At 48.3% G+C, this 24408-nt stretch overlaps 1 protein-coding gene across 1 annotated transcript in view; it reads left to right on the top strand.

Annotated features, from left to right (window-relative positions):
* The window catches only part of TG (thyroglobulin), a 240320-nt gene that overhangs the window by 11651 nt on the left and 204261 nt on the right, over positions 1-24408 (top strand). Inside the window, exons 6-16 of the mRNA XM_076005003.1 lie at positions 2182-2288; positions 2802-2945; positions 3152-3337; positions 6740-7837; positions 8267-8851; positions 12650-12889; positions 16120-16257; positions 16657-16734; positions 17291-17403; positions 19311-19413; positions 20421-20621. Of these exons, the coding sequence (XP_075861118.1) occupies positions 2182-2288; positions 2802-2945; positions 3152-3337; positions 6740-7837; positions 8267-8851; positions 12650-12889; positions 16120-16257; positions 16657-16734; positions 17291-17403; positions 19311-19413; positions 20421-20621 (2993 nt within the window). The remainder of the gene's footprint in view (positions 1-2181; positions 2289-2801; positions 2946-3151; positions 3338-6739; positions 7838-8266; positions 8852-12649; positions 12890-16119; positions 16258-16656; positions 16735-17290; positions 17404-19310; positions 19414-20420; positions 20622-24408) is intronic.

Below are 24408 nucleotides of genomic sequence, written 5' to 3'. Positions count from 1 at the left end.
CAGCACAGGGTGTTGGCCCCAGAGATGAACAGGGGACTGCCGCAGAGAGTCTAGGCAGCAGCACCTGGCCTTAGGGTGGTCTTTCTAGGAGTGGGAAGGACCCTCTCTCCAGCTGAAGCCAGGGCCATTTCCAATAGGCAGGAAGAGGAGAGCAAGAGTGACGTCCATGCAAAAAGCAGGTCCGGGTACCGGGCAGTTTATAAGGCCAGAAACCACAAGACCGGGACTCTGGCCATACAGTGGTGGATGAAGATGGCTCAGAGCCTCTAGAGCTCATGTCTGCCCTGGGCCAGGACATTGAAGTGGGTCTCTGGGTTGAATCATAGAGCATGGGACTAGAATGATTTCAACGTCTTGTGCTTCACACTGGAATGGGGTTCAGAAGCCGCCTCAGGCCAGCACCTGTGTCATTAGCATCTATCAGGTGCCAGGAAAAGCTCAGTGCTTGGCACAAGAGCACAGTGTTGGAGCAGAGTCACAGCCCTGCAGGGTATGGGGCAGGAACCAGGGGCTGCCAGAAACACACTGAATAGCACCACTGGCAGAGATAGGTTTCCGTGGGGCTGGAACTTGAGTTTGTACCACTAGTTGAAGATAGTGGCCCACATACCTCACCTTCTTAATCTCTAACACTCCTTTTTTAGAAGTGTTAAGTGGATTAAATGAGTCGATGTCTATTAAATACTTTGTGGACATTTTTTTTACAAAGTAGTGCTCAATAAATGGAGGTGATTATTATACGCTTATTGGCACTTTTAGAATTGAATTATCCCAGGTTTCAATGAATGAACCTTTATTATACACCCCTTGTCAGTGGCAACTAGGAAAAGTGAGTTTTTACTTTCTGTTATGCAATTCCCTTACTATAACATTCTTTATGTAACTCACATACACACAATAATAGACCAACAACATGGGAAAAAAACACCTTATCCATGTCTTATAGTGCTTTCATAAATTTTGTTTTGCATATTCATTTCTATTCAAATTAACTAATACTTGTTCCACCCACATGTTCAGGGTCCAAGCAGTTACCGTGCCATACATTGTCTTCCAAAACCAGCTTATTTACATACTGGTAACTGCAGCATATGCATTCCATTTCATAGTCTACTCTTTTTATATAATGTTATACATGCTCCCTTTTGGCTAGTTTTTAGAAGTACCATCCTCAACTGTAGCATTTTATTCCATTTAGGAGATTTACTATAATTTACTTCTTAATTTTTTCATCATTGGATATTAAGGTTGTTTTCAATATTTTGATAGAATAGATTACACACCAATAGACCTGTCAGTGCAGAGAGCTGTTGTTTCCATTAACTTATTGTTTGGGGATATATTTCAAACACAGGTAGAAGCATACTATGCTTGGACCTCATGTACAGCTATATAGGGCATGAAAACAAATCTCTCAGTGTTATACAAAGACGAAACATTCCTCTCTGGTTGCTAAATCATTGCACAGGGGAAGGACTAAAACATGGCTCTTCATAACTTGGCTTTCTGTTACTTCCAGGATGGGGAACTCAGCTGATGAGCTCCTTACAGCAATGGCCAAGCCAGACATGATTAGGGAATATCTTTCCTCGATTTACAGAAAGGGGTGGATAGCCCTTGTTAGTGATGTCATCTTGATTCATGTGTTTTCAACTATGGAACTGGAAAATTTCCTTCTTACTGATTTCCTATGGTGGGACCTGGCTCCTTTTCAAGCTCTTGAAAAGTTATAAAGGGACCTGAAGTCATTTGATCTTCCAAAATGAGATCATCTACAATGTACCATATGTTTGCAAAGCAAACTTGGCCTTTAGTCTCGAGAGTTATATTCCAGTAAAGGAACCAGTTAATGTGATGCTCATGACTTGTTTTCTGCCTGCCCTGTGAGACACATGGGTGGGAATAAACTGGTCAAATGCCATAAGTGAGGCAAACAGCTAATTAGCAGGTGACAGCTAAGCACAGCTTTATTTTATAAGGTCCAGCCTGGTTCCAGCCAGGTAAAACCAATTTAGAAAAGAAATGCATTTACCAAAGGAGGCATGGCGCAACTGTCGGGAGATAAAAAAACAGACATTCCTTTTCCCTCGGTGTGGACTTGGCCACGTTTATTGCTACAGGAAGAGCTAGTGATGACTTGCCTTTTATGAAATGGTGATCATAAATCTCATTCTCTCTCAGGTTTCCAGATGCATTTGTGACCTTCAGCTCCTTCCGGAGAAGGTTCCCTGAGGTGTCTGGGTATTGTCACTGTGCTGACAGCCAGGGGCGGGAACTGGCTGAGACAGGTGAGTGAGCACACCTCAGGCAATCTGAAGGGAGGGAGTGAGCAATTCATCAGGTGCCAGAGCCTAAATAGCATTGCTCGTAAAGCAGAACTAGTGTAATGACTACCACTCCCCTGCCAGGCCACTGTGGGTATTGAAGAGGACGCAGTCTTAGCAAACTTTCATTGTGGTACTTTGAATGCAGCGGACCCAAATGGTGCTTACTGGAAAGAGGCACCCCTCACCCCCAAGCAGATGCAGCTCTGAGGTTGGTGGGTGGAACACAGGATGGATTTCAATCTCTTATTCTCTAGGCAGTGCTCCTTTGTGCTGTTAACAACCTGCACGGCCGTACACAGCAGCCCTGATGTTGGAAACTATTACAGTATTATTCAGACCTGATGCTGGTGAAGGTTCTTAATATCTGTTAATATCTTAATATCTTAATTCCCTCTTAATATCTGTTTGCACTGCAATGTCAGGGCTTCCTTTCTAAACGAGGCCATCCCTGAAATGCTTGCTGTCTTTGCTCAGGTGTGGAGCTGTTACTGGATGAAATCTATGACACCGTTTTTGCTGGCCTGGACCTTGCTTCCACCTTCACCGAAACCACCCTGTACCGGATCCTGCAGAGACGGTTCCTCGCAGTTCAATTAGTCATCTCCGGCAGATTCCGATGTGAGTAACACGCTGCCAACAGATGTGTGTGTTTCTGCTGAGGGAAACCACTTGGGTTTTAAAGTGGCTACAGTCTCCCTGGCTGTTCCATCGAAGTGAGTGCAGACATTAAAAAAAAATAATCTTAGCAGCAAACAGCAGTGCACGCTGTAAACACATGAAGCGAGTGCACACTGCCTTCTCTCTCCTGCATGGATGTCTTCTAGGCCCCACAAAATGTGAAGTGGAGCGGTTTGCAGCAACCAGCTTTGGTCACCCCCACGTTCCAAGCTGCAGCAGAGATGGGGACTACCAGGCAGTGCAGTGCCAGAAGGAAGGGCCGTGCTGGTGTGTGGACGCCCGGGGAAAGGAGATCCAGGGAACCCGGCGGCAAGGGGAGCCGCCATCTTGCGGTGGGTTTCCTCTCAGGGGGCTTCCTCTTTTGGTCTCCTCAGATCATACTCCTGTAACTGTTCCCCCAACCAACTTCTCTTGACCCCATTAATTCAACTGCCTACTGACTCCTCCACAGACCTTCCAGTGTGACGTAACTGAAACCAGTTTCTCATTATCAACTTCCAACATGTTTCTTAACTTGTGTCGGATGTGGTTGCTTTCTCAGGGAGCTCAAAGAATATTAGGGGGGTCATAGGTGAAAAAAAGAGAAGAGAATCAAGTTTCAAGGTGCCATGAGAGACGTGTGTACAGGTAACTAAAGGAGCATAGTTGCAGGGCAGGGGGATGGTCCATTCTATCTTGCAGCATGGGGACATTTAGGGAGCCTTCATGGAAGAGGTAACACTTGATCAGAGTTTTCTGCAGTGAAGATGTTTTATAAAGGAGGAAAGTAAGGGAAGGTGTTTTTTATAGATAAAGCAGGAGAAGCAAAATTATAAGGCATTGGAATAAAAATAATAAGGAATAAAAAATAAGGAATAATAGGCATTGATAGGCTAATGATCACTGAATCTGCAAGAAGGATAGAGAAAAAAAATTTGTGGGAAAGGCAGTAGTAAGTTGGTGTGCTTGTCATAACAAAGGTGTGAGATCTTAATCCTGGAGTGAAGACATTGAGAGGTTTAAGCTGGAGAGAGTTGTGATAGCTCAGACAAAGAAATTCTGGAGGAGGGGCCAAGGGGAGCATTACCCTGGAGGCAACAGGACTAATTAGGAGGTCATTGCAATGTTCTGAACCAAGAGGGGCTCTATATTAGTTTTGTAGGGCTGTTGCAATACTTCACCACAAACTGGGTAGCTTAGAACAACAGGAATCTATTGTCTCACTGTTCTGGAGGCTGGAAGTCCAAAATCAAGGTGTCAGCAGGGCCATACTCTCTCTGCAGGCTCTGGGGGAGGATCCTTTCCTGCCTCTTTATAGCTCATGGTGGATGGATGCCAGCAACCTGTGGCATTCTTTGGCTATGGCAGCATCACTCCAGTCTTAGCCTCAATCGACAATGGCTGTTTTCCCTTTGCACCTGTCTCTGTGTCTCTGCCCTCTTCTTATAAGAGGAGCAGCCATGTTGGATTAAGGGCCCACCTAACCCAGTACGACCTCATCTTAACTACTCTCTTGCCAAATAAGGTTCCATTTTGTGCTTCTGGGAAGAGCATTAATTTTGGGGGGGCACTATTCAACACAGTATGGGGACCAATCCTAAAGCAGAAGCAGTGGCAGATAGTGAGAACTATCACCAGGCATTCCAGCAAGACCCCATTTGATCTTCCCAGTGGGAATTTGAGGGATGTTAGCAATGAGGGAGGGACAAGAATCCGGAAGCACTCGCAGACTTCTGACTTGGGTAAGCCGTGTAGATTCAGAAAGATTTGCAACAGTGAAGAAGAATGCAGCGTTTTTTGTAGCTTCAAAGTAGATAAGTATTAACATTCGCTCAATAATTCCTGTTAAGTCACTCCATTTCTCCAATCTAACATTTTAAATATTCTATGTAGTGTTTGGTAGTATTCTATCTGCTGAGTATGAGAATGCTGAAAACGAAAATTTGGAAGTCCTGCCTTGAAGGTATTAATACTTACAATCACATTTCAATTCTATTGAAACCTGGAGAATTTGTGCCCTTTAATTTCTGGGTGAAATGAAGCACTATGGCTTTCCAGATGAAAAACAATAAATAGCTCTATCAAATGCATGGATGGATCATATATCTTTACTTTTTCTCTCTGCCATGTCAGTCTTCTTTCTGTGGAAAAAAATGCCACATGGAAATGATATCTGAATTTCTTTGCCTTGGTAACACCACATAACAAATGGATGGAAGGGATCAGGTATGAATTTGGAAAGAGAATAAGCGGTCAACTTTATTCCTTCCATACCTTCCTGTAATAGCCATTAGAGGAGGCCACGGCCTTGGGAGGGGGGATGTGTTCCGTGCTCTGATGTTGCCAGTCTTCCTCCTGCCCCCCTACCTTCTCACCACATTTTCCAGTTCTTTCTCTGTTGCCTGGTTACAGAAGGAAATTGGCTGACTTCCTCTTTGGCATCCATGTACATCAAGAGGAAAAAATTATTTTAAAAGTTGGGGGTGAGTTAAGTGGTTTAAAAGGTCCTCTAAGATTTGTGACTTTATGGAGAAAAAAAGAAGCTTCCTTACTTCTACCTATGTGACTGAGACCCCCACTTGGCATTTGAATTTTGCATTTTTTTCTTTAATGTGATTATGGTCAACCTAAGATGTTTAGCTCGAATGACCTGACCATGGAGTTCGCTGAATTGATCACTGTTTAATTAGTAATTTCAAGGAGAGGTCAAAAGCCCAGAAGAATGTGCTAAGTGTGTTTGCTGGGCACTGCTATATTATAGGAAATATTATATTAGAATAGAGGAAAGTATTTCTTACTATGGGAAATACCCATAGTATCTAAGGTACTGTGCTTATCCTCAGGGAGACCATAGCTAGCCTGGAAAAGACTACTCATGGGGAGGAATTAAGCAGTCATGTGGAAAGCATATAGTAGTGCATTACAATCTATTAAAAATTCCAACAAGGGAATGCTTGAAGAAAACATTTCATTAAATACAACTAGGAATTTGTTGGCATAATAGTTTCCTAGGCTGCCATAGCAAACCCCCACTAACTAGGTGGCTTAAAACAGGAGAAATGTATTCTCTCACAGTTCTAGAGGCTGCAAGTCTGAATGCCAGGTGTTGGCAGGACCATGCCCTCCTGGAGGCTCTAGGGAAGGGTCACTCTTTGCCCTTCCTACCTTCTGGTGGCTTCTGGCAATCCCTGGTGTTCCCGGGCTTGTGGCTGCATCACTATAATCTGTGCCTCTGTCCTCACATGGCCTCTTCTCTGTGTGTCTCTCTGTGTCTTCACACAATCTTCTAATAAAGACCCCGGCCACTGGATTTAGAGCCCACCCCAATCCAGTGTGACATCATCTTAGCTTGCTTCCATCTGCAGAGATCCTGTTTCTAAATAGGTCTCGTTCTGAGGTTCCAGGTACACATGAACTTGAGGGGAGGGACACTATTCAACCCAGTACAGTTGTCGAATGTAGTCAGATTTCCGGAAAGTAGGCCAGTGTCTGTGAGACTTGCTTTAGACAGTGTCAACCTCTAATGAAAGCTGAGAGATGTCACCAGAAATAGTCACGCCCCCAAATATGGCCCCCACAAGGCAGCTTCGAGGGAAAGGAGAAACAGAAAAGGATGCAGAGAAGGAATTAGTCCCCAGTGTAGGTGTCTTTGATTGAATTGATGTAGCATCTTACCACTGGAAAGATCGAGGGCTTGTCTCAGGACTGCTTAAGATGTTAATGTCACTTTTCCTGTTTCACTTTGTTTCGTGCAGCTGAAGACCAATCTTGTGCCTCTAAAAGGCGGCAGGCCTTGTCCAGACTCTACTTTGGGACCTCAGGCTACTTCAGCCAGCATGACCTGTTCTCTTCCGAGGAAGGACGAGGCTCTCAGAGAGGAGCCAGGTCTGCCACATCCTGCCCACTGACGGTCAAGGAGCTCTTTGTTGACTCCGGGCTTCTCCGCCCAGTGGTGGAAGGGCAGGGTCCACAGTTTTCTGCCTCAGAAAGTCTCCTCAAAGAAGCCATGAGAGTGTTTTTCCCCTCTCGAGAGCTGGCTCGACTTGCCCTTCAGTTTACTACCAACCCAAAGAAACTCCAGCAAAACCTCTTTGCAGGGAAATTTTTGGAGAATGTTGGCCAGTTTAACGTGTCTGGAGCCCTTGGCACAAGAGGCACATTTAACTTCAGTCAGTTTTTCCAGCAACTTGGTCTCTCAGGCTTCCAGAACAGAGGGAGACTAGAGGAACCAGCCCAGCTGCTTTTGGTGGGACTGGGTTTAAATTCTTCCACGGAAAGTCCTGAAGCCTCTAAGAAGGGTGTTGCTACGAATAAGACAATTGTGGGCAGCTTTGGCTTTGAAGTGAACTTACAAGAGAACCAAAATGCCCTAAAATTCCTTGTTTCTCTTCTGGAGCTTCCAGAATTCCTTCTGTTCTTGCGGCGTGCTGTGTCTGTGCCAGAAGAGGTAGCAAAGGATTTAGGGGATGTGATGGGCATGGCGCTCAGCTCCCAGACCTGCGAGCAGACGCCTGGAAGGCTGTTTGTCCCGTCATGCACCATGGAAGGAAGCTATGAGGATGTCCAGTGCTTCCTTGGAGAGTGCTGGTGTGTGGATTCCCGGGGCAAAGAACTTCCTGGCTCAAGAGTCAGAGGAAGACGACCAAGGTGCCCCACAGAGTGTGAAAAGCAAAGGGCTCGCATGCAAAGCCTCATGGGTAGCCAGCCTGCTGGGTCCAGCTTGTTTGTCCCTGCTTGTACCAGTGAAGGACACTTCCTCCCTGTCCAGTGCTTCAACTCAGAGTGCTACTGTGTTGACACTGAGGGTCAGGCCATTCCTGGAACTCGAAGTGTAACTGGCGAACCCAAGCGATGTGAGTCTGTTGTGTACTCAGTCTGTAGACTCAGAGTCTCTCTTTGGCTCTGCTCCAATGCATTGCCATAGCAAGAATCCACTCGTGGCTAAAGTCTAAACTTCAGTTAATGACAAAATTGCTGAAAGTAAAAATTATCCAGGAACATCTGGATACTGTTAACCATTCTAGTGAGTGAATAGGGAGATTTGGCCTTAAAGAACTGCCACATACATTGCTGCAGCACTGATCAATAGCTGGTCTCAATGGTGCTGATTTAGTCATGCATGCTCTCTGTCTAGATGGCATTCGCAAATTTAAGGTTGATTGGATTTCTGTGGCCATATAAGGTTTTTTTGATAGAATTTGGACAGTTAAGTAGTCTCATCTTGGTCTACTCCGCTTATTATATTTCTTAAACTGAAACTCCTGTTCATTGTTCCTCCCCAGGCCCCACACCCTGTCAGCTGCAGGCTGAGCAAGCTTTCCTCAAGACAGTGTCGGCCCTGCTCTCCAATGTCAGCGTGCCACCTGCCCTCTCTGCCACCTACATCCCCCAGTGCAGTGCCAATGGTCAGTGGAGACGGGTGCAATGTGACGGGCCCCCTGAGCAGGCCTTCGAGTGGTACCAACGGTGGAAGGCTCAGAACAGTGGCCCAGAGCTGACCCCTGCTGAGCTGCTAGTGAAGATCATGAGCTATAGAGAAACAGCTTCTGGGAACTTCCATCTCTTTATTCAAAGTCTGTACGAGGCTGGCCAGCAAGGCATCTTCCCGGTGCTGACACAATACCCTTCTTTCCAAGATGTCCCACTAGCGGTGTTGGAAGGGAACCTAACTCAGCCCAAGAAGAACATCCTCCTGGAGCCCTACATCTTCTGGCAGATCCTGAATGGCCAGCTCCGCAGGTACCCAGGGCCCTACTCTGACTTCAGCTCTCCCTTGGCACACTTCGACCTGCGGAGCTGCTGGTGTGTGGATGAGGCTGGTCAAGAGCTGGAAGGAACACGGGTTGAGCCAAGCAAGCTCCCAGCATGTGAGTAACTCCTGTGAAGAGCTGAATTTACTGGTTTTTTTAAAGGTGTTTAATGGAAGGGAATTGAGTGTAAAAGCTGGAATGGAGTCCAGAGACGGCCAGGTACACACCCCTTCAATGCATGGCAGAGGAAACCAAGGCTCACGAACGGGAAGTAACTTCCATGCATCTACAGTCAAGTGTTGGCAAGGTCGACGTAGTATATTTTAAGATTTTCATACAATTGTTTATTTAAATCAGTGCCTTAGATTTTTACTATATGTCTTCTGTGTGCAAAGCACTCTCTTAGAACCAATGAAGTCTATAAAAGCGAAAATGACCTGGCCCTTGTCCTCCCGTGGCAAATGTTTATAACCTCTCACCAGTTACATGCACCATTTGATTAGTCAACAGGGATCATGGTGACCCTGCTATTTTCACAAAACACTAGTGGGTGCTCAGGACCCCAGGAGACTGCTGCCTAAAGTGACTTTAATTGACTTGGAGGGATTTAATGGAGGGACTAATTGGAGAGCCGCTCATGAAGGTCTCTGAGTTCAGCTTAGTGGCAGGTAGACTTATACAAAAGTTGCAGTATAGGAAGCATAAATAGAATAAAACTGACTTTATGTCTTCACTTAAAGTTCTTTACTCCTAAATAGCCATGCCAGCAATTTGAAAGAAAACCAGACAGATTCAACACTGTTATTATCAAATCAGAATCTCTCTAACCAGTAGTCGCTAGTGTTATAGGCAATACAATAGCTGTTCAAGTTCAGTGAAATCTCTCAATTTGTTCCTTGCAATGCTCAACATTGTCTTGAACCTTTCTGGATGTGTTAAAATTCATCAGGCTGTTTTAATATTAGCCAAATTTTAGGCTTTAGCAGTCACTGGATTTTTAGAATGTTGGATAAAAGAACCATGTGATGAGAACAGTAATACTCTTTGCATTTTGAACAACCTGGAGATAATACTACTAGAATTCTCCATTAATATGTCAAGTTCTAGCAAAAGAACCCTTAGAGTTAACACACTGATGTTGGTCTGACTCTTACTTAGAAGTCTTATTTATTTTTGTGAGATCTATAGAATCATTCTCCATACCAAAGGTCAGGTCTCCTACATGGAGACATTCCTATAACTTTCAATGTTCTGAGATTGAATTGTGTTCTCTTTGTATGAAAATTTAGGGGCCTGAGTTGCTGAAACCAAAAGTACCTAGTAATTTTAGTGACTAGCCTTATATACCTTGGTCTGACTGCTGGGCAGATCATTGGAACTAGATGTAGAGTAATTGGCTTTTTCATTGAGTAAGTAACAGGAGGCTGTGTAGAGTAGATGGCCAGGTGTACAAGATCATCCATTAGGGAGAAAATATTAGACCTTCCATCTCTATTCAGTATTTCATCGTTTCCTTTCACATTTCTATTTTTGTTTGTGCAATTAAGTGTTAACAGCTGAAACAGCTGAGGAGACTGCACATGGTATGTTGTTATAGTGGAACATGCATATGCTTTATAAAGCAATACCCATATCTTGAGGGTACATATTCAAGCTTTTCTGTTGCTAGGGGTATGTGATAGAAAGGTTGTGGTGGCCCTTGGTTCAGAGCCTTGATACTCAAAGTAGGCTATAACAGTGTCAGCATCACCTTGGGAACTTAATAAAGATTCAGGACCTTGGGTCCTACCTACTGAAGCAAAATCTGCATTTCTTCAGTATTCCCAGGTGAATCTAATGCACCCACAACCTTGAGCAGGACTGGCCTGGAGCACAGAACACTAGTACCCTGGTTCTGCCATTTACCACTGTGTGACCTAAAGGAGGGTGACCCCCTGAGTCTTAGTTTCATCTGTAAAATCAGAGTTACAATACATAGCTACGTCAAAGGCCTGTTGGGGGAATTATAAAAATTAATAGATGTAAAGTGCCGGGCCTGGTACAGAGGAGGTACTTAATACATGCTAGCTGCATTAATACAATTGATAGTGAATAATTCAGGGACCAATAACTTCCTTACACACATGCAGGGATGATGGCTCAGGCCTCTAGGAGTATGAGTCCAAAGTGTGGACTCTGACCTGTTTGGAATTTGGCTTTCTTCATTTAATGCACATTTGTGAACCACCTACTGTGTGCACTGTGCTGTATGATGGCGACACAGTCATGAAAAGAATGATGTTTGCTCTGAGAAGCTCAGAGACCAGTGGTGGAAACAGAGGTGTTATCGGGTAAATAATACACTGCAATGGTATTACACAGACGTCTGCACACAGAAAGGATGCCCAGAGAATGGGGCTACAAACTCATGGAAGTTTGGGATAAAGATGAGCTCAGCACTGATTTCTGTGATGAATCTTGAGAGGTGTTTGTCCAGCCACGTAATGTGGTCAGCCCTTTCCAAGAGAGGAAGTAGCATGTGCCAAGTCAGGGAAGCTGTACAAGAAGTAGGGTGGAGAAGAAGGTCATTGTAGCAGGAAGGAAGGGGGTTTAGAAGGGACTGACAGAAGAAGAGGAGGAAGGTAAATTGGGACAGATCTTTAAAGATCTTGTGTGTCCAGTTAAAGATTTTGACTTTATCCAGGAAGAAATGGAGAGCAAACAGAGGTTTTTAAATGTGAGTTTTTGTTTCAGGAATTCCAAATCCCTGGGACTAACAGATTATTTGATCAAGAATATCCATTAGAACAATAAAACAATTATGTCTTCAAGTTCCAGAAGTCAAAGGTTTCTGCTGATCTCATGCTCTCAAAAGAATCTACTGAACACATCCACCGTTGAATTCGCAATGTGCTGGTTGAAGTGAATATGGCTGGGTGGCCTCTGATAATAGTAACAGTTACAAGGACAGCACATGCCAGACACTGTGCTGAGCACCTCATAGAATCATACAAAGCCCATGGAATCCATCCCCAGTTTTCCTCATTGCATAGAGCAGGAGACTGAAGCTAGAAGAAGGTAGTCACATTATCCATGGTCACACAGCTAGTAAGTGACCGAACAGTTGTACCCGGGATCTTTGAGAGTCATGCACAGGAATAACTCTCTAGTAACCTACAATGCCTTTCTTCAACTTTTCATATCTATCTATCCATACATCCATCCATCCATACATCATCTGTCCTTTCTTCCATTAGAGGCAGCTGGTCAGAACCACTGTTTCAAGAGTGAGGTTGTCTGGACTGGAATGCCGAATCTGCTACTTGCTGGCTGGGAGCTTGAGTTGTGTGACTTCTCCATGCTTCGGTTGCTTATTTGTAACATGGAAATAGGAATATTTTGTTGGGCTGTCATATAGATTAAATTGGGTTGTCTGTGTAACTGTGCTTAGCAGGATGCCTGGCATGGAGTGGACATTAGCTATTACTAATCTTCTTATATAGTAGGCCCTCCGTAAATGTTGAGTGAATGAAATTGTGGAGGCAAAACAGAAAGAACATTTGCTGGTGTGAAGAAAACAGCTGATGCAGAAATGTGTGTATATGTGTGATGTGTATATATGTGTGCTGTCCAGTGTGTGTGCAGTGAGTGTGTATATGTGTGGTGTGTGTATATGTGCGTGTGTGTATGTGTATGGCATGTGTGGTGTGTGTATATGTGCATGTGTGTATGTGTGTGGGGTGTGTATGTGTGTAGTATGTGTATGTGTGCATATATGTATTTGTGTGTATGTGTATATATGTGATGTGTGGCTTATGTGTACATGTGCATGCGTGTGTTATGCATGTGTGAACATGTATGTTTGCATGCTTCAGGGAGGTCAGAGGGAGCTGCATGCGATGAGTGAGTCCATCCGTGATATTTCTGTTTCCCTAGGTCCTGGCTCCTGTGAGGAAGAGAAGCTTCGTGTACTGCAGTTCATTAAGGAAACGGAAGAGATTGTCTCAGCTTCCAACAGCTCCTGGTTCCCTCTGGGAGAGAGTTTCCTAGTGGCCAAGGGGATCTTGCTGACCAGTGAGGAGCTGGGCCTCCCTCTGCGCTCCCCAGCCCGGGAGGCTTTCTCAGAGAAGTTTCTGCGTGGGAGCGAGGATGCTGTCCGTTTGGCAGCTCAATCCAGTGAGTGTGCGCACGTCAGGTTTCTTACTCTTTCTCTTTGGAGAAGCATGAACTTAAATCAGTCTCTCCTCGGCCCTTAGGGCTTTGTGCCTTGGCTTCCCCGCCTGGTGGGTTTCTAGGAAAGAAGAGGCAAAGTGGTTTTGTGACACCGAAGCTGAAACGCTTCTCCAAAGCACCCCCAAGCCCTCCAGCACAGCCACGCTGGGGCTGGTCCCCACACTCCGCACTGCAGATAGCCTTGCAGCCCCCATGGAGCCCGGCATTCCTCTAAAACATGAAGGCCCCCAGCTCCCGAATGCTCGTGCACCCCCCAGGCCTGTTCCAAAGCTTCCATTTTCAGGGATTCAGGAGCACCACAAAGGCGGAGGGAAAGGAGCCCTCATTACTGAGGAACTATCACACGTGTGATCCATCTAATCCTGCATATGACAGAGGAGTAAGCGCAGAGAGCTCACAGTCCCCTAGCCCATAATAACAGCTAAACGATACTCGAAACTTACCTTTGACCAGGCACTTACTGTGCCGCATGGATTATAAGACACTTGCATTTAATCCTCGAACAGTTCCAGGAGAATGATACTATAATTGCCGCCTGCAATTCTTCACAAATGGGGAAACTGAGTCTGAGGCTAAGTTACTGCCTAAGTTCAGCCAACTAATAACTGGTGGAGCCTGAATGGGAACCCCAGTGGTGTGGTCCTTGAGCCCATGCTCTTAGCTCCCGTGTGTCCCCGCCGGGCTGATCCCAGGCGTGGCCGAAGTTGGTGCCTAGATCTGTCCCATCCTAAAGCTCTTGTCCTTCCTCCATGGCCCTGCAGGCTGTTCTGGTGGGAGAGCCCAGGCCCCTTCAGGTTCCCTCAGGGACCCCACGTGGATTTGGCAGGGACAGATGATTCATCATCTGTCTCTGGGCCTTGTCAGCTGATTCCCTGTCTACAGTTTTCTAGTCTTAGGTCACAAAATAGCAAAGCAGCGCTGCCTGACAACATCTGCTCCCGGTCAAAGAGAACACACTCCCGCGGGCTGGCACCTCCCCACCTTCCCGCTGCCGGGCTTGGGATCGGGGCTCAGTTGTCTTTCTTCTCTTCACTCTCCAAGAGACTCTTCCACGGGCCATCTTTGTTTCCTGCCTCTCCCTCACCAGACGTCTCTTTAGGAGGACAAGGCACCACGTCTTACTCATCTCTATATCCTGGGTGCCTGGTGCGGTGCCTGGCCCCAAGGAGGAGCTCAGTAAAGGGTGGTCAGCCGCCCTGTTGTTGCCTTCCTCCTCTTCCGCTTTTTCTTCCATTCACTACCTTTACCCTCTGCCCAGGGACCTCATTCTCTGTTCCTCAGAGACTTGGGGACTTCTGCTTTTGACAAGAAACCCAGTGTTTGAAATTTTGTGCATGGACAGGATTTGACATAACCAAAGAGAGAAGTGGCACTGATGCCCCTTCAGTCGTGACCGCTCTGGTCAGGGAGGGAAATGTGGAGAGAGTGACAAGGGTATTGTTGGTGCCATGGAGATTTGTCATTGAATGGCATGGTGGCATTTTCTTCGGAAGTCAAGCTGAGGAAGTTCCTCTCCAACTAACCACTGTGATTTTGCATGTCTGAGGGTGTGGGGAAAGAGGAAGGATCCACGGAGAAGGACCGGAACTGGTCTTCTCCCTGAGAATCTGGGGGTTGAGGGCCTAGGACAAGAAGAGACTGAGGGCCACAGTGTGTCTTTGGTCAATAGAGCATGGCAGCAACGTCCTAGGGCCTTAGGAGGGTAGCAAAGGGTGCAGGACTATGCTTGGCATGATTGTGGTGATAGACATATCACACTTACTCTGTTAGGTGGGTATTAGACCCATTTCGTAGATGAAGAAACTCAGACCCAGAGAGGTTAGGCAATTTGCTTATAATCACACAGCTAAGAGGTGCAGTGCCAGAATTCAGGCAGAGGCTTGTCAGATTCCAGAGCCCTGCCCACTACCCCAGGACGCCCCAAAGGTGGGTGTTGCTATCCCCAGATGGGTTCTGATTGTGGGTTGGCAGCATCCTTATATCTGTAAGTCCCCCTTCTTGGAGCTATGAACCCCATTTCTGAAGGGTGGCCAGTTGGGGAGAACTTCCTGGGCATGCGGCGGGCGATGGCCAACTGGACTGCCCCAGCTGTGGCCATTCTCCTCTAGGATCCCTGGGAAGAGCCACAGCCCATCCCCAACACCTGCAGGAGTGGAGAGGAGGAGAGGGGTGGCCCTGCAGAGAGGCCCAGGAGACGTTTATGGCACTGAGGAGGAGGGCGGGTGGGTGGGGAGCAGATTGGAGTTCGGTAAGACTCAGACCAAGCAGCTGTGTGCCCTGACTGCCACTTGCTCTTTCTTTGTCCTCTCCCTCTCATACATTCATTCTTCCTCTTTTTCCCACACAGTTATTTCTTGAGTGCCTACCATGAGCCAGGCACTGCTCTGTGTGCACAAATCTCTGCACCAAAGAGCGTAAATGCTCGCATGGACGAGATAAACCTAAACCAAATAAATTAGTGCACTATCTCGTATGCTGCTGGTGGAGAGAGCCATGCAGAGAAGCCTGGTGGGGTAGGGGCATGCCAGAGCTGAGGACGGGGTGCTGTTTCATTAGTGGGGTGACCACTGATCATCACTTAACCTCCCTCATGGAGCTTCTGTTTCCTCACCTGGGGTAAAAGTCCTGACTTTGGGGAGCTGCTGTGAAAATCAGATATGATTTTGTGGATACCCAAGCTCCTAAGAGGGCAGCCGACTTAGACTGACCTCTTGTGTTCAAGTCCAGCCTCTCCACTTCCCAGCTGTGAAGCCTCAGTTTTCACATCCATTAAATAAGATAATATTGCCTTCCTTGAAGAGTGGTTGTGAGGATTAAATTAATTACAGTGTGTACTTAGTGCCTGGTACACAACAAATGCTTGTAAACCTCAGCTGTGACTGCCGTTATCTCATGTGCCTGACACTTCATCCACCCAATCAATTCTCTGTGGAAGTCATTGTAGAGATCTACAAAGATTCTTGTAATTTTAAGCCTAATGTTATTTGTAAGGACAATCTGTTGAATGCCTACCACTGTTCAAGATGCCTCTGTAACATTTTGGGTTGAAATGTCTGTCAAATAAATTAGAGGACCTCCTCACACTGGAACAGGGACATAATTGGTTGTTCTCAGTGACAGAGCCCACACCGGGCAGGTGGTCACCTTCCGCTTCTCTCCTTCCCTGACTCCAGCCGTAACCTTCTATCAGAGACGCCGCTTTTCCCTGGGCGACAGGGCGGGAGCACCCACCCTCCTGCAGTCGGGCCCCTACGTGCCGCAGTGTGATGCGTTCGGAAGTTGGGAGCCCGTGCAGTGCCACGCCGGGACTGGTAAGGGGTGGCGGGCACATTCGGGAGGCTGAGTGACACTGCTTCCTTTCCATTTAGAGGAAAAAGCCCCACACGGGGAGTCAAGTGAGCTGGACTCCCAGGCCCCTCTTTGGCAGCTGGTGACAAGTCCCTTAGCGTCTCTGGCCTCCAGTTGTCTCACCTGTCCCATGAGCAGGACCCTTCTACCAATACGGAGGCCAAGTGGGTGGTGGCTGGGGGCACTGGGGCTCCAAAACCTGTGGTTGTGGACAATGTCAGCCAGGGAGTCTGGGCCAGGGGGACAGAGAGGCGGCCTTGCTCTGCACTGCTATGAATGCAAAGAAGGAAAGTTGTTTATGGGACCCTGGGGAGCGGAGCCCCAGTGCGTTTCCTGAACCCCTGGCTGCTGGCTCTTTTTAGGGTACTGCTGGTGTGTGGACAGGAAGGGAGAGTTCGTGCCCGCCTCACTGACTGCCCGGTCCCCACAGATCCCTCGGTGTAAGTGAAGCCTGCGGAGCTCTCCACCGCCCCCGGGTGGGCACTCGGGCTGGCTGAGCCAGCTGTGAGCACTCAGCTGTGGGAGGCTCCATGGCCCAGCCCTTGTCTCAAGCCATCTGAGCACAGCAGACACATTTCCCCAAGTCCCAGGTCCAGGGGCCCCTGCTCCCCTCGGCCCTTTCTGATTGGTGCACCCAGTTTCGTAGGTGGAGGGAAACAGCTGAGAGTGACGAAGGGGCCCTGGTCCTCCTCCCTGTGCACCTGCTCCCCGGGCTACTGCTGCAGTTTCACCACCTCCCATCTGGATGCCGGCCTGGCCTCAACTGAGGCTCAGCAGTGTGTAATCCACAGCCACTCGCTATCATAAGCTGGCATGTCCCCCATGGGTCTTTGTCCTTGACCTTAAGCCTACTTCTCCTTTGGGCTTCCAGCTCTCTGTAAAGGGCACCTATGTTCACTCAGACACATGGCTCTGAAACTTGGGGTCCAGCTGGGCTCACCGCTTTCCCTCAGCTCCCATGGTCAGTCTGTTGAAAGCACCCTCTCTCTCCCACAGGCCCCACGACCTGTGAGCTTTCTCGAGCCCGTGGGCTGCTTTCTGGTTGGAAACAAGCTGGATCCCAAGAAAACCCATCTCCAAAAGACCTGTTCATCCCAACCTGCCTAGAGGTAAGGCTCCGATGGCCAGGAAGGGTGTGGGGAGGGAGCCAGGATGTGCCCCCACTGGTCGAAGATTTTTCTAGCTTTCAATGTATTTGTTTTAGTTAAAAATTAACATGGAGTTCAGTCTGGGAATTTGTCCTGGGCCTGGTAGACCTTGGCTCTGTGACCTTAGGCAACTTATTACCTTCTCTGTGCTCCAGTTTGATATTTTTTTTAATCATAAGATCAGGCCACATTTTATCCTATCTAGTGCTAGGATTGTTTTGAGACCCCAGAGAAATATCTTTCATGCAAACTGTTTGAAAAATAATCAAAACATATCCAGTTGCTACCATGTTTCTCCCCAAGGCATCTCAGCCATCGCTCTATGCTCATCAGATCTCAGGTTCCCAACATCCACGAAGGACATCATCTTATTTCCCTCCCCAGCTTCCTGGATGATTGCAATAATTCGTAATTCAGTGACGTACTCCTGTAAAAGCTCCTAGAGAAAGAATTTAGGTCCCAAATTTTAACCACGTAGTTGCCAAGTGATGAAGTCTCTAAAATAGGGATGACAGGAACACCACTGCCTGCTCTGCTCAGCTCCTGGGGACTTTATGGCAATCAGATGAAATCAGCAAAGTAGAAGTTCGTGAAACTGTAAAGTACGAGCAAAAGTCTCTTTATTGCTATTGTTGGGTATTATGAACCTGGATCCAGTTACCAGTAGTTTTGTGGGGAAATTACCCAATGTTATTTAGTCTTTTTATCTTGGCTGGCAGGCACCACTGCTGGCATACAACTCTTTTCCATTTCCCTGGGCACTGGTGCTTGCCCAGGGAGAAGAGATGAAGAAGCCAGGACTTCTGCAGCAGGAAAAGCGATTCCAGAGCGGGGCGCAGAGGCGCTGTGATGCTGCGGTTCTCTGCCCACTGCTGTGGGGACCCTGGCGCCGGTCAAGAGTACCCACGACTCTCACTGCCCAGACCCCCAGGAAAAGCCAATAGTTAGAACAATCTCAATTTTAAGACTTTATTCCATAAAATTTTCTCAAGCCTTCGCTTGGGTTTGAACCTTACCTCTGTAGCTTAATTGGGTCTCTCTAAGGCAGTGACATCCCTACCTCCAGGGCACTGCATGGACTGAATGCCACGCCGGGCTGGGAGTGATTGTCACAGGGGAGCCTCACGATTACATGCTCTGTCCATGTCGGATGTCATGATTGTTGTCACAGCGGATTATCAAATGAGCAAGTGGCAACAGATCCTGCAGGAGACAGCGACTGCTGCTGAGCTCGGCAGCTGCTGCTTTTCTCCACCCGTCTGCTTGTGCGCGTGATGAGGAGGGAGGACATTTCCTGCCACCGTGTTCCTGGAAGGAACATGGGAAAATGAGGCCCAGAGAGTTGAAGTGACCCAAAACAGGCCAGGGAGGGAGGGCTGATGCTGATGGGGTTCTGTCCCCTGAGTCCTGGCCAGACACAGGGCTTGGGGAGCTGCCCGGGTCCATATTCTTTTGTCCCTGTTACGGACACTTCGCACCTTCTCTTAGGGCTGCTCATTGAAATCGCCTGTGGGATTGGTGGGGCTGGTTCAGAAGAGCAGCTGGGTTTTGAGGGCTGCTGGGTTTGGGCCCTTACCAGCTGGGGGTGCTATTCCTCAACCTCCCCTCCCTGAGTGAGCCTCAGTTTCCCCCACCCTTGAGTGGGAAAACTGTGGTCCTTGCTTCATGGGGTAGTTGTAACTATTAATTTAGAAAACACATGGAAAAGGGGGGAACAGGAGAGTGCCCCCCACCCCCTCCTCCTTCTACTTGGAAAAGCCATCACCAGTTGTTTTAAGTGGGACATTTTTGCTATATACCCACCAGTGCAGGTTGGTTGCAAAAGTCTCTTGCCTGCAGTGCCTGACATAACCTCGGCTTTGTCTCAGACAGGAGAGTTTGCCGGGCTGCAGGCGTCGGAGGCTGGCACGTGGTGTGTGGACCCCGCATCAGGAGAAGGGATGCCGCCTGGCTCAAACGACACTGCCCAGTGTGAGCGGTCCCCTCCCCCTCCTGGGAGCACTGGGTGTGGATTGCCGAGAGCTGGCTTCGGGTCCCAGCTCTGCCGCTTCCACAGCTGTGGAGGCCCAGTCCCTGACTTCACTGCACCTCGGTTTTCTCATCTATGAAATGGGGCAATATTCCCCCAGCTCAGTGGGTTCCTGGTTGAAGCAAATGTGCAGGGTGCAGGTTGTTTTTGTGACTAAGAAGCTCAAACCAGCCTGGGTCCCATCAAAGGGGCACTGGTGCTTTCGTGGGTTTACCAGCTATGTGGCTGATGCACACAGGCCCTGCCTGGCCCTGGGCTTGCAGCCTGGCCCTGTAATCTGGTTCCCACAGTGAAGCCCAGGTGCTGTCCCCCCACCTCTGTCTAAAAACCATGGGCACTCCCATCATCCTTGGGGCCCCACTCAAGCTCCCTGGCATGGCTCCCTCCCATGCATTGGCTGCTGTGTGGCTGCTTTGGCTCCCCCTTCTTCTTCATTGTTCATGCTGCACCATCTGGTTGTATGATACATTCTGGTCAGACTTTGGAAGAAGGTGGATGGTCCTTCCACCTGGGGCCTTCATACATTCTGGCTCTGCCACCTGCGTTGCATCCATCCATCCCCTCCTCACCCCCTACCTGGCTGATCCCTGCTTGGACCATGTGTCAGTCCCTCCAGAAAGCCTCCCCTAGCTTGTCTCTTCCATTGCTGGGCTCAGTGCTTTAGGGCCTCCCCATGGCTCCTAAATGGCACTGCTGTCACCCTTATCTCACTGAACTGTACCTGCTCATCCCTTTCGGACCCCTGGCAGTGGAGGGGGAGAGAGCACAGAGCTGAGCATGCACTGTCTTTGCCCCGCTGTAGCCCAGAACCCCAGTGGGGAGGTTGCTCCAGACACCGGAAGGCCCTGCAGGCGGGTTGGCCGTGGGTGGCAGTGAGTGGCTGGGAGGACAGTTGCACTGGAACAGGGAGCAGGAGCTGTGTGTCCAAATGGCTTGTCTCTGTGTCAAGGCCCAGACCTCTGTGACGTGCTCAAGAGTGGAGTCCTCTCCAGGAGAGTCGGTCTGGGCTTCATCCCAGCCTGCAGGGCAAAGGACGGGGGCTTCTCCCCAGTGCAATGTGACCCGGCCCAGGGCAGCTGCTGGTGTGTCATGGCTGGTGGAGAGGAGGTGCCCGGGACCCGTGTGGCTGGGAGCCAGCCTGCCTGCGAGAGTAAGTCGTGACCCCCTGGAGGGACCATGGGGCTAGCACATCTCTTCCTTTTCCCAGACTGGGTGGGGTTCCAAGGAAGCAGGGACAGTGGGGGTTGCAGGAGAGACAGGAAGTGCGGGAAGGATCTAGTTGGCTCCCGTAATATTGAAATTTACATCTGCTTCCTAAAAATGCCCAGACCAGGGGCTGAAGTCAGAAGGAGCATGGCCAGGGACTCTCCAGAGCTGGCACCTCAGGAAACTCGGTACTGGCCTGCTGAGGGGCTCTGGGTCTTGCTCTCTGTCCCCAAATGGGAAGAAGCTCCTGATTGTGGGTCTCGGTGTGATGGTCCATCCCTACTGGGTACTTCAGGAATCTGTGTTGACCTCTTTATTTTCATTTCTAGTTTAAAAATGTGTGTGGGTATAAAATATTGAAATATACATCATATGAATATATGTTAGGATATTAAACTATGTTATTAAATATAAAAATTTATTATTTAATTATGAATTACTTACCTTTTATTAATATTCCTCCAATATATTTGAGTCATGGGACATTATAGTCATTTTAAAATCTACTTGAGCAGGTAGGTTAGACCACCTGAGAATTTCATTTCAGGACAGGAAATGGAGACATTACAAAATATTTATCATAAACTGAGGTGACAGTTCCGGCAGAGTTGAGACATACTGTGTTGAATGACTGTGATTTTACTACAGTTGCCTTTCTTTTAATGTTGTTATTGCTTTAATTTATTTTTTTATGTTCCAATCTCTAAGCAATAATTTGGAACTGCAGAGAAATTTAATTAGGTCTAGTGATAGTTCTGGTTGACATGTGTGAAGAGATGGGAGGAGCCTGCAGGGCCCGTAGTGGGTGCTTGATGGCTGTCTGTGAGTGGAGGTGCCTGCCCTGTGCTTCTGAGAGGGGGAGAGAAGTGAAGGCTCTGCCTTAAGTCAGACGTGATCAACACTCAACCTCCAGGTCATCTACGAGCGGTCTGCACTGAGACCCAGGACACAGACCGGTGTGGTCTCCTCCAGGACCAGGTCTGGAGCGCAGCTCCTCTGGGGCTTAGGGAGGCTCTACATGGCTTGGCCCTGCAGGAGTCCATGGTAATAGCTCACGCATGCAGAGATTTACCTGCTAAAAGGTGCTTTGTATTTCCCTTATCCCGTTTTTGCCTTCCAACAATACAGGCAAACAGATAGAGCTCTCTTATCTCCTCATTTTACAGATGGCAAAATTGAGGCTCAGAGAGGTTTATAAATACATGCGAGGTCACACAGCTATCAAGTGGAGCATCTAGGGTTAACCCAGGGTCCTGCGGACTGAAGCCCTGTGTTGTGCAGCTGTGAGGGCTTTAGGAGAAGACAGAAGGCAGGCTCAGGAGGGTCATTCAAATGGCCTTCTTGAACGAAGAAAGAGAAAAGACAAATATACCCAGAAGAACTTTGCCCACCTGTCCTTACAACTGTGCAGGTTTCCTTAATTTGCTGCGTGTTTTCAAGGCTCCAGAGCTAACATTTACCCAGGCTTAGCCTTGGGGCGATGGCTGGGCAGGTGCTTGCCTGCTCCCTCAGCCCCCACTGGCCTGTGGGACTGGGCTGGGCGTCTAGGGAGACCCACCATCCTGGGCTCGGCAAGCCCTCCCTGGGCTGGGTCCACTGTGAGTATTCGGTTAATTTTTGCTTCTGTGCTTCTTCCTTTCTCCTCAGGCCCCCACCCCTGCTGTGGGGGCCAGGTAGTTCACACCACAGCCAGGGAGTCACTTCATTTCAGGGAAATAGGGGAAGAAGGTCTTGGAGAAGCAAAGCAGGTCTGCCGGGGAGGCCAGGGGCACCAGCAAGAGAAGTGTCAATGTCTCGGGTGATGTTGGTGACCCCGGGAGGAAAGGCCCCTCCCAGCCTAGTCAGAGTACGCGCTGGCCCACTGCCCCAGAAAGGCCACAGGTGCAGATCCTTCCTGTGGGGTCAGAGGGGAAACCATGTTTGTTGAGATCTGGGGGCTCACATATCATTCCCCGACACCTTGCTTTTTACGCATATACACATGTACGTCTAGCACGCTGGTGAGGGACATGGACTCTGGGGTGAGAGTGACAAGGTTCAAATCCTGGCTTGCTGCGTACTAGCTCTCTGACCACAGGCATCCACCCTTTGAGTGCCTCAGCACTGGGGTCTGTAAATAAGGATAATGGGACACACCCCATAGCGTAGTGGGGAGCATTAAATGAATTGATAGAAGCCTGTGATCCCAGCACTTTGGGAGGCTGGGGCAGAAGGATCACTTGAGCCCAGGAGTTTGAGAGCTATGATTGTGCCAGTGCACTCCAGCCTGGGTGACAGAGTGAGACCCTGTCTCTAAAAAAAAAGAAAAAAGTGAGTTGATATTAGTAAAGTTCTGGCACATACTAAGTATCACATAAGGAGTTTTTAAATAAATACTCCTACTAGGAAGTAGGCATTATTGCTATCCTCTTCATTTGATGAGTGAGGAAACCGAGTCACAGAGAAGTTAATGAACTTGCCCTAGGCCACTCAACTAGTGAATGGTAGAGCCAGGACTCACAGCCCCAGAGGGTCTCGGCACTTGGGAAGAGCCAACTCGATAAGCCCACTGCAAATAACAATGTAGAATCTTGGCCAGAGGCCATCATTCTTATTAAAAAGAAGCCCAAACTGTACAAAAGTAATTCATGTAACCAAAATGTTTGTACCCCTATAATATTCTGAAATAAAAAAATAAAGGAAATTAGTTGATGTCCCCCACTCCCCGAAAAAAAATAAAAGCCCAGACTGAGCCCTGGAGATCAAAATAGATAATTTTTCATCTTTGAGGTCCCTGGAATACCCTAATATCACACAGAGATTGTAGATTTAAAAGCCAGACGTATACTGGTCACAAGGCTGTGCCCAAGAGTCTGATAATTAAATCTCTAATCAGATGTGAAATTGTCACACTGAATGTGTTTGCTGGTTTATTTACTCATTCACCCATTTATTTAACTCCCATTCACTGAGCTGTGGCTGGATCGGCATCGTGCCTTGGCCTGGGTGAGCAGAGGAAAGGTGCCTTCTTTCTCTCTGCAGACCCGGCCCAGTGGGGAGACCAATACGCAGACAATTAGAGTTTTGAACAACGAATAAGGCGGAAGTCATACCAGGGGGGCTGGGGATCCAGTGGGCGGGATGAAGTCTGCCTAGGGGAACCACAGAAGGTGTTAGAAAACTGAATGTGTTGAGCTGACATTTGAGGGTCAGAAAGGAATGTTCTAGACAGATGAGCAGGCAGAGGGAAGGGCATGGGGATGTGTTCAGGGCAGGATGGGAGTGGAGAGAGGAGGGCAGGTCAGCAGGAACCCTGGGGAATTGAGAGCCGCTGTGCCGTCGGCTTCTGTTCAGTTTCTCTGCCAGCAGCAGGGACTGGGTGGGATGGGCAGCAGAAAGGCAGGGGATGAGGCCCAGGTGCAGGGGCCTGACAAAGAGGCTGTCTAGCAGTCCAGGCAGAAGATGGGGGGTGTCTAACTGAGGGAAGAGGCAGTGGGAGTAAAGAAATGGTGTGGAGGTGTTAGCCATGGCAGGGGTGGAGGAGACCGGGCCCTGCGGGAAGGCCTGGCATGGCTGTGTGGCTGGGGGCGCTGCCCCTGGGGCTGGGGGCGCTGAAGCAGGAGTGGGCCTGGTGGCAGCTGCTGTGTCCAGACTTGGATGATTGGTTTGAGGTGGAGAGCCTGGGTGGTAAGTAATTCAATTAAGGGATGAGAAGGAGCTTGAGTGCCTGGGCTGGAGATGAGGCCACGAGA

Source organism: Microcebus murinus, chromosome 7 (genome assembly GCF_040939455.1).
Source record: "Microcebus murinus isolate Inina chromosome 7, M.murinus_Inina_mat1.0, whole genome shotgun sequence".
NCBI classification, from domain to species: Eukaryota; Metazoa; Chordata; class Mammalia; order Primates; family Cheirogaleidae; genus Microcebus; species Microcebus murinus.
Note: the sequence above shows the minus strand (reverse complement) of the source record. Positions and strands in the feature narration are given on the sequence as shown.